Here is an 18,487-nt window from a genome sequence, read left to right as displayed (position 1 = left end):
TAGTTATACATTTACAAGTCTTCTAGTGATATCCAAGCAGGCCCCATTCTCAAATTTAACAAAAGTGGACCTACCCACCTTCCCCATTATCTAATTAAATAACCACAGATAATCTAATAAAATCGACATAACTAATTTGTGGGCCCTTTGTCCTTATGTAATTTCGTTACTCGTAAGAAAATTAATTTAGAAGTTCCAAAGAAAACACAATCATGTATTCATGTTATTGTTTACTAACCCGAATTTCGCAAGATTAAACCACATGCATGCTGTTTGTTATGAATTCAGGACATCTTGAACATTGACATCTTTTGATGGACGAAAGAGGGGCTGCGATGATATAAAAAGCTATGCCAAGAGACAGATTTTTTTGGTTAAGAATAAAATGTGTATACGCTTTATTATCTTGATTTGGTTGAGATTTAATAATTAGAAATTTGTATTAGCTGATATTTAGCTACAGAGAAATATATATTTGATTGAATTTTAATTGTTTCACCCTTAGCCAATAATGTACTCTTTTAGCATATATAGATAAATGCTAACAATACATTATTCAACACTTTCTTTATTAATGATCGAAATTCACATCTAAGTAAAAGTGCAATGAACCTACTTTCTATTTACCCTCCAAATATTAAATGAAGAGAATATTAGAAAAATAAATATATTTAATAACTTGAAAATACAATAAGCATTTAATACTTTCTTCATTTAGCAAGAAGATTAATAAAAAAAACTGTTATTATGAGAGAATTTAGATTTATGTGTTTTTTTACTGAGCTTTAACGAGACATATCTGATAACTCTAAACAATTAGGAATGTGTTACGAATATTTAGTAAAAGATTGCTCCATACAACATTATTTTACTTTGATTTAACTTTTTTTTATCTAATTGATATTTGATTATAGAAAAATCAGTATCTTATTAAATATTTGATTCGATTATAATTACCTAATTCTTAGACTATAAAACTGTTATATATTATCATTATTATTATAACTTTAACTAATATTTTTCATTAGTAATTAACAAATACTAACGTTTTTTAATAATACCACCATAAGTGGTATTAAGCTCAAATTGTCACCAAATTAACAAACTAAAATTAAAATCAAAAAGAAATTCGTAAGTACTAATGATTGCATTGTTACAAGGCAACAAAAAAGTGCTCTCCTAATCCTAACTAATCTAATAAAAAGTAGCAACTTGTTATAAAAGGAGAGACATAAAGATAGAAAAGGGTTGAAAGTGGTTCATGCTATCATACAAGCAAATTTGTCTCGGTGCCTTTCATTGTTAATTCGTTATAGGTGCTGTCATCCATCAATTCTCATTAATATATATGTTTCAATATATATAAAAGCGAAAAAAGAAGGATGCCGCACCGAACAATGATTATAAAGAAGAGGTCTAGTAACTATTTATGGAATTGGTCATCATTACCTAATGTTAAGAATACTTTATTTTTAAAATACAAGTAGAAATATTTTATAATTTTTTCAAATTACTAAAATAATTGTATACACTACTTTATTAAGAAATGAATTGTTTGGTGATTTTTTTTTTTTGTTTGAAACTTGTCATTTGTGATGTCTAACAAAAATTTAAAGAATAAAGAAAGATATTTTTATCAGAGTTGACAGGGATATTTAGATAAGCAAATTAGGATTTGCTGTAATGGGAAATTCAGTTTGGGGATACTGAATGTAAAAAAGATGGTAACTGAAATAAATTTGAGCATGGCAGTGGCAATGGCAATGGCATGGCTTATATATAATAATAGAAGGGAAAGACAATACGAACCTTGACTTGAGTCGGTTGTAGTTGTACGCATTCATTCATTCATTCATTGTTCTATAAGCAGGCATGCTCAATGTGCATCGATCTGCATTCACATCACAAAAATGAGTAGGAAATGAGAATCAGAGAGATAGCATAGCAGGGACATTATATTGCATAGTGATTTTGGTCCCAATTCCCAGGCTATGCTTTCTATCAAACCCTAACCCCAATCGCAACGGAACATGAAAATGTTAATGAATGCAGATGCAGATTCCAAATAAATAAATAGATTGATGACTATGAGTGCAAGAAAAGTTGTTTCCTTAATTACCTGGATTGAGTGGATGCATCTCATTCTCAGCTCAGCCTCCGATGAAATCCAGAAAAAAACAAAGTGAGAGCGGGAACCAATTCAAATCCAGAATAGCTAGCCTCACACACAACCTTTTTCTTTTCTTAAAGCCTATTTCTAAAATCAATTCCTTTCACTATAACAATTGTTTCAAATTCTGTTACTAAAATTAATTTTCGTATTCATCTTATTATGTTTAATGATTTAAAATTATTTATACTGTATATTATAATATTTTTAATCAAATTTAAAATAAAGTAAAAAAAACATACACTTATACTTTTATTATATTAATTGACTTAATAATTGTTTAATATAAAATTATTCAAAAACTAAATAAAAAGCATAATGAATCTAACATTATTATTGTCAAATTTATGAACTATAATGTCGAAATAATAAGTTAAATTCAATTGAGTTAAGGTTGTTGTCAACTTTGATTAAAAATATCAATCATATAAAATATATTGTAATATTTTCTTATTAACTGGTTTAAAAATAAATTTTGTAATATTATTTTTTTTATCATTATGCATCAGTAAAGAATATTCGGTCAGTCTATGATAAATCTTTGTTAAAAAATCTAACCGATTATTTTTAATAGAATCTCTTTTCTTAATTATATTTTCTTTATTCAAAATACTTCAATGTAAGACTTTATTTAAGAGATAAAAATTGAATGTCTATTTTCTAACAATTAATTAATTAATGAGTATTTTTGTTAATTTATTTGTGTAAACTTCAAGTCATAAATAATTTCATTCCTATGTGAAATTGACCACAAACATACTAAATGCGGGTTTGATAATTTTGTTTAGAAATAATATAGTTAAAGAAGCTATTAAAAGAAGTCATCTAACGCAAAATAAATTGATTCAAACACGAAAAGCAATTGACATTAAAATGCTATGAAAGATGTGACAACATAATCCCAATTTTTTTTAATAGATCAAACAAAAATTTATTATAACATATACTTCTGTATTTTTTTTCTTTATATTATTATTTTGAGAGGTAATTCTCTTTACCTCAACAAATGTCAGAAATTGTTTTTTCTCCTAAACCTTTTATAACTTAGTATCGTCTTTCTTCTTCTTGGACATGGAATATATCTCTTTTCAAGAACTATCATTTATAATTAAAAAAATATTACCGTTAATACCAAAAACTATACTTAAGTTTTTATTTTTTGTTATAATAATATTTTTTACAATAATTGAAACATTTTCATAAATAATCACCATCGTCCAAGAAAAAATAACATTTTTTATAAATAACTAACATTTTCATATTTTTCTACTTTGATCCTTTATATTTTAAAATTTTCAATTTTATCCTTTTTATGTTTTTAAAGAGATGCATTGTAGACTATAAAAGAATTAATTCTTGACAATAAGTTTACCAACTTTATTGGGATCAAAGGTTAGAATTCCTAAAGGTCAGACCATGTATACTTCTTCCAATAAATCTCACCTTGTGAGAGGAGAACATAAAAAATATATAATAAAATTTTATCTTATATATAGAATATTAAAATAAATCTAATAAAAATTTAAGGATGAAAAATGAATAAATATAAAAAAAAATAAAAGCTAAATGCAAGTATTTCTAAAAAATAATTATTTGAATTAACATTTAAAAAAATGGTGAAAACTATTAAAATGATTTTTTTTGTATGCCTCTTTTTCCCTAACATTTTATGACAATTAGTGGATTCCTAGTGCTAGAGTAGTTGCAGCCCAACAACTTTTGACACTGTTTCTAATAAATAAGAACAATTGCTAGACAATGATGCACATCTTTTAAACCCTTGAAAGAGACTGTGGATCATCATAAAATGATGCATGCATTAATGCATTATTATTTTAAAGAAAACATGTGATAATGTTTCAATAAAAATGTCAATAAAAACACTCTGTTGGACAAGTCTACGCACTATTTATAATATTTAATTTATTATTTTAATATTATACTTTACGAAATTAAAAATGATAAATGTTAGATTTATTTTATTGATTTCTAATAATAAATTATTATGTATTACAAAATAGATAACTTTTAAAATTATTTATAGTTAATAAGTAAAATTTAATTTGTATGCATTATTTTATATTATCATCTAATTATAAATTAATTACTTTAAAATAATTATTTTAAAAATTAATAAATTTATCAAATGATTGGATAATATATAATTTCTTTCTCTAATAAATAATATAAAAGTTTTTATAATAATACTATTTAATAAACTAAAAAAATTCAACTATTTGTGATTTTCTTTCAATGTGGGAGTAGAATATTCAAGTTTCCAATTCAGCCAAAAGAAAGAATATTCAAGTTTTCTTTTCTTATTACCTAGTCAACTTTTGGAAACCAATTTGCGTCCAATAAACAAATATAATTATATTGACTTAATCATTATGAAAAACAAAATTGACCCAGAGAAAGAAATCATAACAAAAACAAGTTTTTTGATCAGTAATAGAAACAAGTTGGAACAGATATCAGAACTTGAACTATTCATAATAAAAGGTTATTATTCCTTACATGTACTGTGTTATTCTTTAATTCTCTTCACGTAAGTTGCAGAATAGTTTCACTGTGAATTTTGCTTCGTTTCACAGTGACTCCGACATTGTAGTGAGAGAAGCCCTTTGTATTTTTGTTTCTCTCTCTCTTTTCCTCGTAATTTTATTTTTGAGATAACTAACAAGTCTTTGCAAATTGCAACTTGGTTGCTGCTGTTGGCTCAATTTCTCGTTTTCTCTCTCTACACCCAACTCACCTTCAGTTTCTGTTTTCTGCCGACTAGTTTGACCAGGTTTCATCTCTTTTCGCCTACCCAGATTTAGTTTTGCTTCAATTTATTCACTTTTCGTTTCCTGGATCGAATGCATCTCTTTAACTTCCTGATTCTATCTCAATTCTTAGTATTGCATGTCAAGCTTCTTCTGGCTTTGAATTGTGACTCCTTCTGATCTTCGTTTTGATGCTTAGTTTCTAGTATAATTTGTTCCTTGCTTCTTCTTTTCTGTCAATATTTATAAAGATTTTATCTTTTATCATTTCTAGGAATTATATATTAGCTTGGGATTTACGTTTAGTTATGGTGTCAATATTTTCTTGTACAATTTCGGATTGTCTGAACTTTGATTGCTACGAGAAACGATGGGGTGAAATTCATGAGATACGTGCCACTGCTTAACACTGGTATCTGGCAGTTCATTTGCATGTTTTAGAGTTTGGATTGATCTCAGAAAGTTCATGTAAGACTTATTTTCAGATTGTGATGTTAGTTCTTTCTCCGTGATAGAATTTCGCATTCAACTCTAGTTCAGTTCTGATGTTGCTCCCAAGAAGTAAAGACATAATTTTTTACAATATACACATTTAATGCTCATTGATGAATAAGTCAAGTCTTTAACCGATTGATTTGGTAAACTTTAAAGTTTAAACTGCTGTCTTAGTACAAGTAAAGAATATTGCTTGGAAAAAATCTATTCAGAATTCAAGTAGCTGTCATGTTGCTGAGAAATCTTTTTCCTTGAACTAGTCTGTGACAAAAGACTGAAATAGGCTTTTATTTCTACGTGGCAGTTCAGTTTATGGTTCTTGCACGCGAGTACTGAAAACCAGCTACAATGAAGAAGGCCATTGGTCAAACTGTTAGGGAACTGTAAGTCTAACTGTTTATTAGTGTATAATCACATACTATGAATGTAATTTCTATTTAGGGTGTTTATTACCTTTTAAGAACCCAACCCTATTTCATAAATTCCTTATTCTCTTCATTATTCTTGCAGTAAAAGAGAAGTAAATAAGAAAGTGTTGAAAGTTCCTGGGATAGAACAGAAGGTAAATTTTGTTCTTTGAGCATTCACTATAAAACTATGATTGCACATGACTCATAACAAGATAATGGTGTGAAGTCTGTAATCTGAATTTACTTTTCTATAATATTTTCTCATGAAAGAAATACTTTGTTGACTATCTTGGAGGTTATACATTTATAATCTTGTTGTGGAAATTTTAATTAGATTGGTCTCCCCCATCTTCCAGGTTCTTGATGCTACCAACAATGAGGAGTGGGGTCCTCATGGATCACTTCTTGCAGATATTGCACAGGCATCCAGAAATTAGTAAGCTTGAGCTCATCAGTTTATGCTTGATATTGTATAACAAGTATCTCATGTTTTAGCTCCCTTGCAGTCATGAAAACTTAATGATCATGGCAGTAATCTGGAAGCGGATTAATGACACTGGCAAGAATTGGCGGCATGTCTACAAGGTTTGTACAACTATTTTATGTTTTAGATGTAGTTACTCAGTTACTCTTGGAATCTTTTATTTCTTTTTTTTTATTATTGTCATGATGCTCTTTTTATTGCCCCTCAATACTTCAATGCATCCATTGAAGTACACCATTTATAAAATTTGTCTTAATACTTATTTACAAACCATGATGGATTCTTGCCGTCTAAGAATTATGTCTTATATGTTTTTTTTTTGCATTTACTGCTGATCTTATTCTCTTGGAATAGAACAGTGCTTATGTGTATGCATTAAATGTTCAACAACAGGCTTTGACAGTATTAGAATACTTGGTGGCTAATGGGTCAGAGCGAGTCATAGAGGAAATTAGAGAACATGCCCACCAAATAACGGTAATTTCCATTTTGTTGATTGTAAACATTTATAAACTTTAAGTATTTACCATGCAAGTTTCTAATGTTATTGAAAAGATCTAAAAATTAGAATGCAACTTGATAATATTATAAATGTCACATCAACAGACATTGTCCAATTTTCAATATATTGATTCCAGTGGAAGAGACCAGGGAAACAACATCAGGAGGAAATCACAAAGTCTCGTTCTCCTTGTCAATGATAAAGAAAGAATCAAAGAGGTTAGACAGAAGGCTGCTGCTAACAGGGACAAGTAATTATCCTCTCATTATATATATATATATATATTAAACTTTGTTATTTTCCAATTGCTATAAAAACTTACACCTTATTTAGGAAGAACAACATATTGTTTAAGCATAATTTGTTTTTCTTTTTTCCCTGAATTTTATAATATCCATCACATGTGTATTTGAATTTGTTTCGGATTTCTAGATCACAAATGTAAAACCACTGGGTATAATGACATGTAAATATGTTTGTGGATTTCTCAATCTGGAGGAGATATGTAATTGTGCTGCATGATTCTCCAGATTTCGCAACAATTCAACTGGTGGAATGTATAGGCCTGGTTCATATTCAAGCATTGGATCTTATGGTGATAGATATGAAGATGACCGTTATGGAAGCAGGGAGGAAGATAGAAGTGGTTATGGCTATGGCAGAGAAAAAGAATGGGGCTATAGAGACGATGATCAGTATAGTAGTAACAGAGATCGTTATGGCAGAGATTATGAGGAACGCTATAGCAGAGATGGTTACAGGGATGATGAGTACCGTAGAAGTGTTGACGATGACCAATATGGCTCAAGAAACAGGAGATCTGATAGAGACCATGATCATAATTTTGATGATGATGGTCAGCGTTCATCTCGGTGTGTGCCTGTATCTGAATGAGATAACGCCTTTAATATATTATTCTTTTATCTAAAAAATCTGAAATAGATACTATTTTAATTGTTAATAATTATAGTTCTTGGGGTTCATTTGGTTTTGGATCCTAGCTCTCTTGTTAGTTGTTATCATCTGTATATACTTTATTGCGTTAATTAAGCTGATGGATTTTTTGGGCTTTTCATCAATTGGTTTTGGGTAGCTTTGATGTTTGGGTGGATGGGAAGAAAAATGAGGGTATCTTTAAGCTTTTTAGTTTAAAATTTATTATGGAGAACCAAGGTAGTCAACATTGGAATTTTACCCCTTAAATCGGAATGGGGGTAAAAATCTAAATCGAATTGTAAGATTTAAAAAATTCATATACATGTAGTAATATGCATATAAATTCATATACATGTACTAATATGCTTATAAATTCATATACATGCATTGGTAGTTAAAAACTTAACAACTCCAAAACACATGTACACAACAATCTGTATTCATAAATCATATTCATAATCCATATTCCATAATGTCATGCATCATATTCATAAGTCTTAACCCATAAAATAGTATAGTAGAAAACTTAACAGTTCCAAAACAGAAGTACACAGCACATCAAGTTTTGACAAGTTACAACTTACAAGGCATAAAACTTAACCACCAGAAGAACATAATAGAGAACATAGAATAAATGGTGGCCGGCACAGAGAATAGAACTTCAAACAGTGATGCTTGGTGGTGCCTGGCTCAGACGTTGGAAGAAGAGCAGTGGTTAGGGATAGGGGTCAGGTTTCAATAACACAGATGCTTCATGAAGAAAAAGCAGCTTAGGGCTCACAGTCGCACAAGATGAACAAGCTTTGAACTGTGTTCATTCTGTTGAATCAAATTGGGTGAAACTAGGTCAAAAACCTTTCAAATGGGTCAGTTTTGTGAAATTGGAAAATTGCACAATTTTTTTGCGATTTAGGACTTGAACCCTTGTATCCAAACACCATATTGGGCATCAGACAAATTCAGTTCGAGCCGGGTAAACCACTTTGGGCAACAAAGCTTTTCCTACTTAGTTTTAAATCAATTGCATTCCTAGGAACTCTAATATGAGATTACTGATTAAGCTAGAATAGTTATATGCCGACTGATCTACGTGCTCAGTAGTGCAAGAATTGATGTTTGATTATAATTAAAATTTTAACTAATGGTTAATTAGTATAATAACAAATTTAATGCTCTTGTTTATTTCTAGTGATTTTGCGATTATGATTTTTTGGGGTGATAACCATAAAGAAGATAAGTTACCAACTTAAATAGTATAGAGCATGTACAATATAACTGACTTTGCATTGTGTGGGTAAAATGATATTGTGATGGAAAGCTATGACAGCATAATACAAGGAACCAGTCTTGTGTTTCAAGATTTTATTGAATTATTATACAATTGACCTTATAGGATGATATATTGACAATTATCGTGCCACTGACCATTCAATTATTGCAACAGAAAGGTGGCTTTAGTCACATCATTGTTCTACCCAAAGCTAAAAAAAGTACAAATAGACAATAGTGCTGTAATTTGGCCTTTACATGCGTCTCTGATGCAAAATGACAACCATTCTGGTGTGGTCTTTTTAAGCAGTAATAATTAATAAATTTCACTTGACGATGTAGATCCTTTTCTTTTTCTAAATTTAAGCATTCTGGAGTTATAAGGTTGACTTGGTGGTTGAAAGAAGGAGGGAGGGAGAGGTCATGGGTTCAAATTACTCCCACTAAAAAAAAAACTAATAAATCTAACAATTAACATTTGTTGTTAAATAAAAATGCCTTTTCATTTATCATGAAAACACAGGGATTAATGTAATGTTGTTGGCTTGTTGCTGTGTGACACTCCTTTTTCATTTTACTAATTTAGTCCTTTATACAATGTTCTGTCAGAGGTAGCAGTGCTAAAGCCGAAGACCATTCACTGGAAGGAAGGTAAATCAGCCATAAAGATTCTCTCTCTATCTCACACACACACACCTCCATCCATAATGCCTCTTGGCATTATTTTGATTGACCATATGCAATAAAATGGGCAGGTTAGAGCGGAAACTTTCTGAGCAAAATGTGGATGCTCCTCCCAGTTATGAAGAAGCTGTTTCTCAAAGCCCTTTACACTATGAAAGGTATGAAGTTTACAATACGGAGATTACTTATTCCCAAAGAAACCTGCAACTATATTACTATTTTGATTGCAGGGATGGGGAAATTTCAGCTGCATCTGCCCCAAAAGGCTCTTCTCCTAAAAGTGACAACCCACACCAAAAAACCTCTGCTCCTACAGGATCTTCTCTTGTAAGCGATAATCCAATAGAAGCAACTGCTGCTGCCAGTACTGGTACATCTGAAAACCGTGAAGTTGAGGCTTTTGATGAATTTGATCCTCGTGGTCATCTTGTATCAGGTGTGAGAAGTGTGTTGTTTCTTGTTTTAAAAATGTATACACGTGTTGGAGTTTATTATTCTTTATTTGACTTTTTTTAATTCACATCAGGTTCATCACTTGCATAGTGGGATAATGCTTTTGTTGTTGTGTTATCAGTTATGTATTAAATTCTTATTCATTATATTGTGTCTGCCAGAGAAGCGTGGGTGGGGGACTGGGGGATTGCCACACCATTTATTGGATTGAAAGTTGCCAGTAGGCTGTATTTGTAATTTTCTTTGCATGCCTTTCTTTACAAATGTTTTTTTCATTTGACAACCTGTTCAGTATTTTTGTTTATGTACCGCTTGTGATATGCTTGTAAGTCCTGTGATTTTCTTGTGGTAAATACCATGGAGGTTTGTAAGAGAACTTTGAAATTTGTTGACAGTATGAAACATTTTATAGCATGCCTCATCTGCTCATGTGATCAGGTAGCATGGATAGCGAGATGGGTGCTCGGCATCCTATTTATTGATGAGTCTCTGTGGTTGTTGATTTATATAGTCACTAACTAGTAAGACTGATTTCCGTGCAGACTATAGAGTGGTATGTATGTGCACAGTTGTATAAAATTTTCAATACATTTGAAACTGAAACTCAAGATCGAGTATAAAGGTGAATGCCTGTTAAGAAATAGCAGGGCATTTCACTAGTGAAGCTCATAATTGCACTTTTCACTTATAAGCCTGAGTAGGGTAATTGAGAAATATAATATGTGGACCAGTTGGAACTTGAAAGTATGGAAGTGCTTTTAAGTTTTAATGATTGTTCAACTATGTTGTGTGGCTAGATGTAACACTTCATGTATCCATCACTTGGGTCCCACACTTGAATCGTCAATGGCATGATCCTAATTGAGATTGGATGGAATTATTATCATCACTATTTGGGGGTTTTAGTTAAATATTGATGGTTTTCAAGGGCTTGTGGTGATGCTTTAATTGTGCTTTCTTTGCAAGAAACAATTGTTATGCTTTATATTCAATATTCATGATATCTTTATGTTTCTTATTAGCTGCCCCAGCTCCTGCTAATAATGTTGAAATGGACTTGTTGGGCTCCCTATCTTATTCATTCTCTTCAAATGCATTGGCTCTTGTGCCTTCTGCATCAGAAACCACAACCTCTCAAGGAAATGCAAACCTTGAGTCAACAGCGTCATTTGCACTGCCGCCATCTGCATCCAATAACTTCAATCCGGTATGGATTTGTTTTTGTTTATACTGTCAGTATAAGAAAGTATTTGAATCTTATTTTATTTACTCTGTATTATTAAGCATGAATTTATGTATGACTTGGAATGCTTTTCGCTTTGTTTTGTTGTCTGTCATTTCTGATTTTGCATGCTTGATTGTTTACAATTAGGTGGGTGGGTTCTTGTTAAGAAATGTAGCATAATAATTACTATAACTTCTGTTTGTGGACCACGATGAATGGAGGGGAACCTCAGAACTTGGAAGTGTTGTCTTTCTGAGGGGCATATTACTGTGTCTATGCATGCTTCGATTTTTTTTGTGTTACTGGGTGTAAAACAGCTCCTCTCATTCTTTTACAATAGTTTATCTCTTTGTTAATCCTGGTATTTTGTTGGTTTAACTTTTGGCAGGTGTTTGAAGACCCATTTGGTGATTCACCATTTAAGGCCGGTCCTTCCACTGAAACTGCTCCATCTCATCCCCAGACTCATCAGGGTCTTGCGCCATCCCTGTCAAGTGGTCCTAATACAGAATCGGTCTCCAACTTTAGGTTTGGAGTCTCATTTTCAGTTCCCAGTGCCAATGAGACTAAGCTTTTGTCTATGTCGCCGCCATCACAGGAAACTGATATTCTTGCAGACATTCTTCCCCCTGCACCATTACCTGGGACAACCTCACAGCAGAACTTTTCAGCTCCTCCTGATGCTCAATTCTTATCCTCCTTTTCAGCTTCATCAGGGCAAATGGCACCACAGTCTTTTTTTACACAGTCTGGTCAACACGTGCAGCAAGATTTCTCAGCTGTAACCAGTCAACCTGCAGCACAATCCTTTTCAGCTCCTGGTGGCCAACCTCTACAACCCCCACCATCAGTTCCCACTAGTCAACATGCACAGCAACCCTTTCCATCTCACACTGATCAATCTGCACAGTCAGTTAGTCATATATATGGTGGATTTCCTTCCCTGGCTGCTGGCTCTATGACTCAAGAAGCTTCTTCAGCCATGTTCCCTCAATCTCAAGGTGGACATATGAACCAGACCTATGAACAAGGATCTATGCCACTTATCCCTTTACACACGGCTCCCCAAGCTTCAACAGGACAGAGTGCAAACTATTTGTCTTCTCAATCCCCCATTGATCAAGCATCACAGTTTAACAGTGGGAACTTGTCGGGACAGTCATTTAACCATCAACCACTTGGTCAAGGAGTACATGCTTCACAGAATGCTGTTTCTCAGCCACCCAAGGACAAGTTTGAGACAAAATCGACAGTTTGGGCAGACACACTTAGCAGGGGGTTGGTTAATTTGAATATATCTGGACGTGAGTGCTGTGCTCAAACTGTTTTTAATGTGTGATCTTATCTGGATGAACACTGACTTTTCATGTTGTTCATTTGCAGCTAAAATAAACCCTTTAGCAGATATTGGAGTTGACTTTGATGCCATTAATAGGAGGGAAAAGAGGATGGAGAAGCCCACCACGACAACGGTAACGTCAACTGTAACAATGGGTAAAGCTATGGGATCTGGTTCAGGTATGGGCCGGGCTGGTGTGGGTGCTCTTAGACCTCCACCAAACCCGATGATGGGTCCTGGTGTTGGTATGGCACATATGGGTATGGGAGGCTATGGAGGCATGAACGTGCCTATGGGTATGGTGCAGATGCAGCCACCACCTTTTGGATTTCCGCCTGGGTCCAACATGCCTGGAAATTATAACTCCATGATGAGAAGAGGTGGTTATCCTCAACATCCGTACAGTGGTGGTGGCTACCGATGAGATTTATAGCAATGTCAAAGAGTATAAGATTGAGCACTATACCTAGATAAGATCATAGCAAGGTAAAGTAGTATTAGTTTATGACGCAATTGTTTTGCTACACAGTTTAGAGAACGGCACGGCAATACATCTGGTCTACATCTTGCAATCGTATTTCTAACAATAGATGTTATCCTTATACTTGTTTTTTTATTATGCTTTCCACTCATTTTTATAGGTGTTTTGCTGTGTACCAGTGACCCCATCAAATAACCTTACTTGGGTTATTGGTTTTTTTTTTTATAGTTAATACCCCCAACGCCAACCAGAGTAGTGTGATATTAATTATATTCTTTTCGCCTTGTGCCTTTTTTTTACATCAATGTTTACATGTGATAATAATGCTGAGATGCTGATTATAAATTATGCACGCACGTGTCCGTGTTACTATTGATCTTTTTTTTTTTGTTGTTGTTGAAACCGTGTTAACATTGTCTGCTCAACAGTTCCAATTTATATATGAGAGATATTTTCTTGCTTGTGAGAAATTGGACATCGAGAGGACCAAATAGGATTAACAACTACTCCCAATCATGGAGATAAATATTACATTCAAAACTTTCACAGGACAATGGCTACCAAATTTAATCGAACATCCCAAATTTCATACGAAAAAATAAACGGCTGTTACTTATTATCTCCGAAAATCTTTCTTATAGATTTTCTTCAAAAATAATTAAATATCATATTTAGCAAACTATGTTCACTAAAAATCTAGTACCAACTTTCAAAAAACCGTCCAAAACACTCAAAATTCCATCTACACAAATTGAATGGAAGTAAAATCTTCATCTTTGGAGGAGACTCTGTCATGGTTTTACCTTTCAAGCACCTCTTCAGGCGTGCTTAGTGTTTTGAGCTTCCAGCCTGGCTGCTGTTATATTATGATTTACCTGAAGTAGCTTCTTCATCATGTTGTCTTTGGCTAGCATCTTCAGCAACATGATGAGGGTCTTGATTCTCATCTCCGTCACCACTGCAATCAGATCAGCAAATACTTAGTATATTAGAGAAATCAAACTACAGCAGGCACCTCGCTGTACTCGTGAGGAAAACTTGAAACAGGATTGTGAACTTAAATCAACACTGGCCAACGGTACATGCAGATAGGCCTTTTTGAGAGAAACTATGTCAGTGATTCAGCATGCAAAGAATATGAGTAATTTATGCTTACAAAGTGTGAAATTACATACCCAGAGTAGATAATGAGACCAACAACAACAGCACCAAAGGCCACATAGTACATCCAATCAACCTGTAAAGCAAAATTCACACAAGAAATGTTAGCACACTACATGCCACTTGCATCTGCAAAAAATAGAGCCAGTGAAGGTTACTGTCAGACCTTCTCATGGTAAGCAAAAATGCGAATTAAGACAGCCCACATGTCAGAGGTCAATAGAGACAGATTTAACATAGTGGAACCATTGATCTGTGACAAAACAAGAGAGAATATTTTAAATGCTAGTTCTCCTTTTGGTAAAGATAAATCTAAATTGTATGATGGTTTAATGTCATTTCAACACTGTAAGTGATGCACAAGAGATGCTATCATCAGTCAAGAGAGAATGGACCAAATACTAAGCAACTTTAACTTAAGGGTGAATAATTTTTCACGATGCTAACTATTATTGAATCTTTTTAATCCAAGAAATAAACACAGACACCAGCATAAAAATAATAGAAAATTATTCAATAAAAAAAGAAAATAAAACCAAAGAATTACTTTCATCTAATGTGATTGGCTTTTCCTGTGGTGATAATAAATATAATTTCAAAGTAAAAAATCTGCAGAATCAGTATAGTTTGAATCCAAACCTTAAGTAGGACAGGGACTAAAGAGTAAAACATAAACATAGCCACCGCAAATCCAACAAAAGGAAGAACCTGCAATCAGCGTGGCAAGAAAGAGACATAAATAACATAAATAAGAATTTGGCATGTTGCTAGAACATAAATGACTTGATAATTGATATACAAAACAAACAATATTTAATGGATGTGGTAAAATGGAAAACAGAAGTAGAGAAGAATCTACAATCATTGAGCCAGTTGCGGGTGGGGATGGTTCTAAATATTTACCCCTGATCCCAAGAGAAAGGGCACATCACTATTCTAAGGACCAAACTCATTATTTCCATTCCATGATTGCAAACAAAAAGCAACTCAGGATTTTATGGTTCTTCCAAATGAAAAGAGAAGGACTGTGCGTATGTAGTCAAGCATGTACATATGAGAGTCTGAGACAGACTATTACAGCCTTGCAGACATCTTAGCCAAACTGGTGGAACTTAGTCAATTTCTTAAATAATAGTGTCAGTGTGTGTGTGTGAGAGAGAGAGAGAGGGAGAGAGGGAGAGAGAGCTTACTGCCCCAGCTGACCAGTGAATAGATTTGAGCTCATTGCGCTCAAGTATGCTTCTGTAATAATAACCATTAAGGCCAAGACAGGAAAAAGAGAACTAAGAATGTAATGAGTGCAATAAATGCAAGTGTCTTTTTTTCCTTTTTTCTTTTCACTTACTGAATTTGAAGGGAAATTTTGATGCCAAAATTATCTTTATCTCATCCCATTGTTATTAATTTAAAACTACTTGATCCATTTTAACATTTCATAATTAACTGTAAAATTATAACATAGGTTGATTTATTTAACCACTAAATAAATCAATATCTGAGTTTAACTTAAAGATTGCAATTCTATGCAACAAATGAACAGAATGAAGATGTTGGAAACAAAGTTTGAGCAAGTGTCATAAAATGGATTTCTAAATGCAAATTTCATAAAGCACAAGTTGGAAAACGGACAAATAAGTAGAAGTAAAGAAATCAAGGATACATTTGAATGGCACTAATAATGCCACCAAAGAGTCCCAACATTGCCATCAACTCAACTCTATCAGCATTTTTCACTAGAAACTCCTGTAATGGGAAGGAAATAAGAATAACAAACGAGATTACACATAATGAAACACTAATATACTCAAGTGTGGATGAATCATGTGGGAGCATCTCAATTAACCCAAATTTGCAATGCAACACATTCTTACTTTGCTGTCAAGACTCAAGATCCCAGATTCAAGATCAGTACTTTAGCTTGAGAGTTTGGATCAATTAAATAAGTTTTCAATACCAGTATGTGCACATATTGTGCGCATGGTAAATTGAAAATAGCAATATGTTGCAAAATGTGTTAAAAGCAGAAGTGCAATCAGTTTACCTCGCTGACGTTACTGACAGCATACAATGTAGCACCAGCAATAACAAGAATGTCCCCTATACTAGGATTGCTTCCCCCTATAGCATGGTGCATATACCATTAGACAACTACCATAAAGAGAAAGATGTACTTTACTAATTACAAATGACAAGATCAACATGTACGAAAATGAGTTTGAAGAACAAAGATAGTGAACACACAACTCTAGCTTTCTAAATGTGCCTGTGTAAGTGTTGGTGTTTAAATATGCACAAGGTATAGGGGTCAATCCCAAAGAAATTATAAGCCACCAACCTGCCCGGTCGCCTGCATGGACATCTGAAAATACAACCAGGACAAGGCCAGCAATGCAAACAACTACACCAGTGACCTTTTTGAATCCATATTTTGTTTTTAAGAAAATCCATGTAAAAAGCATGACACATGGGATGGACCAGCAGTCAAGCAGCATCACACTTGTTAGTGATGTATATTGATATGCCTTCACAACTGTTCATTAGATAAGAATTAGCATGTAAATCATAAAAAGTAATGTGATGCAACTCAACAGGTAGCTTGCTTCAATAGAATAAATATGAATGGTCCAACAGTAAATGTACTTCCATCGAAAACACTTACCAAGAAAATTTGCTTCAACATCAACCAATCCAAGAAGTATGTAATAATACCATTTTGCCTGCACCAAAACCATATGAATTTTGTGAAATTATCTTTAAATGTTTAACGCTTAAAGGAAAACAGAGTATAAAGAGCATATAAATATATCTTTTAAAGGAAAACAGAGTAAAAAGAGCATACAAGTATATTAGTATTTATTGGATCTATATTCTATACAGTGCTACATCAACACTTCTCTATGCAAATTCCAAAGCAACCAAATGGCTCTGCAAATTCATTTTTTCTTTCTGTCCCCTTCAAGTGTTGTTCATAAACCAATATCCCTTTTTTTATTATCAAAGTAACAAAAAGAAAGGGAAAATTATAAACATACCACCAATATCAAACCTTGTTTCACCAGATGTTTATCATTTAAAATGAAAGGATTGATAATTATAAACATACCACCACCAATAGCTTCCTGTCATCTAATCTAATTAAACATGTTTCGGATATTCCTCCTTCAATGTCACTCAAAATAAACAAAAATTAAAAATATTAATTGTCTAAGGCACTGCTTCGTGTAATGTACTGCGAAAAAAACAAAGCTTCAGTCTATAACCTTGAGTGCTTCCCTTCTGTATAGAACAATAATCCCATAGACAATTGCCAAGAACACATAGTTTAGAAACGACTGAGAAGTTGGTGCATTAATTCCTGTAACAAGATAATAAAAGGACATAAAAAACAAAAAATCTGCATAAAACGAACAGAAGAAGAGAGTCGGGTAAAAGAAGGAAGAAAAGAAAAGAAGATGTGATCATGAAATTTAGTAAGCAAAAGGCACATTTACAATAATTCAAGCAATTAGCATGGAAGGCTGTAGAATTTTGAAGATGCAGGCAAACAAACCTTTTTTAGCCAATAGAGAAGAGGTGAAACCAGTGGAAGTGATGAGGAGAGAAAGAAACTGTCCCAAACCAAGACCTAGTAACGTTTTTCTGCTCCAAAATTGCTCGAAAGTAGCCATGTTTTCCTACTCCCCCAAGTTTAGCAGCTAACACCCTTTTGCAGAAACAACTGGGATATTATTTATCATTTAAGGACTGAATTTCGGGTTCGGGAGGAATAAGACTGACACTAAGAGAGAATGGAAATCAGCATTGCGGAGTTTACAACTGACTGTTTTCAACCGTCCACCTTGGGAGTTCTGTTTCGATATCAACTTCAACTTCCAATTTGTTTTTTTTTATTCTTCTAAATTTTATTGTGTATTTTATCAAACCATGTGATTTAAAATTAGGTGGTTTCAAAAGATAAATAATTATGACTTTTAACATCTGTGCTAATTATATCAATATAGAAAAGTGATCTTTTATACTAGTTATAATCAATATAGAAAGTCATTTTTTATATTAATTATAACCATAATCCATGTGCAAAAGTAAAGAAAATATTGAATGATAAAATTC

General features: G+C 32.9%; 2 protein-coding genes across 7 annotated transcripts; one reads left to right on the top strand and one right to left on the bottom strand.

Moving 5' to 3' along the window:
• Window positions 1-4,621: 4,621 nt before the first annotated feature.
• On the top strand, window positions 4,622-13,546 carry LOC114370163 (clathrin interactor EPSIN 2-like). Of its 6 annotated transcripts, none has more exons than XM_028327450.1 (15): window positions 4,622-4,672; window positions 4,932-4,961; window positions 5,738-5,816; window positions 5,944-5,995; window positions 6,200-6,279; window positions 6,350-6,428; window positions 6,721-6,804; window positions 6,934-7,079; window positions 7,360-7,701; window positions 9,644-9,685; window positions 9,790-9,876; window positions 9,949-10,154; window positions 11,194-11,378; window positions 11,785-12,700; window positions 12,780-13,546. In XM_028327450.1, exons 3-15 carry the CDS (start codon window positions 5,782-5,784, stop codon window positions 13,157-13,159), a joined length of 2,634 nt encoding a protein of 877 aa, XP_028183251.1. In that variant the 5' UTR covers window positions 4,622-4,672; window positions 4,932-4,961; window positions 5,738-5,781; the 3' UTR covers window positions 13,160-13,546. The 6 variants fall into 6 exon arrangements, with proteins under 6 accessions (XP_028183251.1, XP_028183254.1, XP_028183255.1 ...); XM_028327451.1 differs by lacking the exon at window positions 4,622-4,672 and adding an exon at window positions 5,213-5,406 and having other exon boundaries at window positions 4,692-4,961; window positions 5,743-5,816; XM_028327449.1 differs by lacking the exon at window positions 4,622-4,672 and adding an exon at window positions 5,213-5,406 and having other exon boundaries at window positions 4,692-4,961.
• A 45-nt stretch (window positions 13,547-13,591) lies between these two features.
• LOC114370164 (solute carrier family 35 member F1-like) lies at window positions 13,592-18,234 on the bottom strand. The gene is made up of 11 exons (XM_028327455.1): window positions 17,928-18,234; window positions 17,638-17,732; window positions 17,037-17,094; window positions 16,713-16,907; window positions 16,419-16,495; window positions 16,038-16,120; window positions 15,568-15,619; window positions 15,017-15,085; window positions 14,544-14,630; window positions 14,392-14,453; window positions 13,592-14,174 (listed from the first exon to the last, which is right to left on the bottom strand). Exons 1-11 carry the CDS (start codon window positions 18,043-18,045, stop codon window positions 14,081-14,083), a joined length of 990 nt encoding a protein of 329 aa, XP_028183256.1. The 5' UTR covers window positions 18,046-18,234; the 3' UTR covers window positions 13,592-14,080.
• Window positions 18,235-18,487: the final 253 nt, after the last annotated feature.

This window comes from Glycine soja, chromosome 10 (assembly GCF_004193775.1).
Source record: "Glycine soja cultivar W05 chromosome 10, ASM419377v2, whole genome shotgun sequence".
Taxonomy (NCBI): Eukaryota; Viridiplantae; Streptophyta; class Magnoliopsida; order Fabales; family Fabaceae; genus Glycine; species Glycine soja.
The sequence above is the reverse complement of the archived record's forward strand: the minus strand, read 5'-3'. Positions and strand labels throughout refer to the sequence as shown.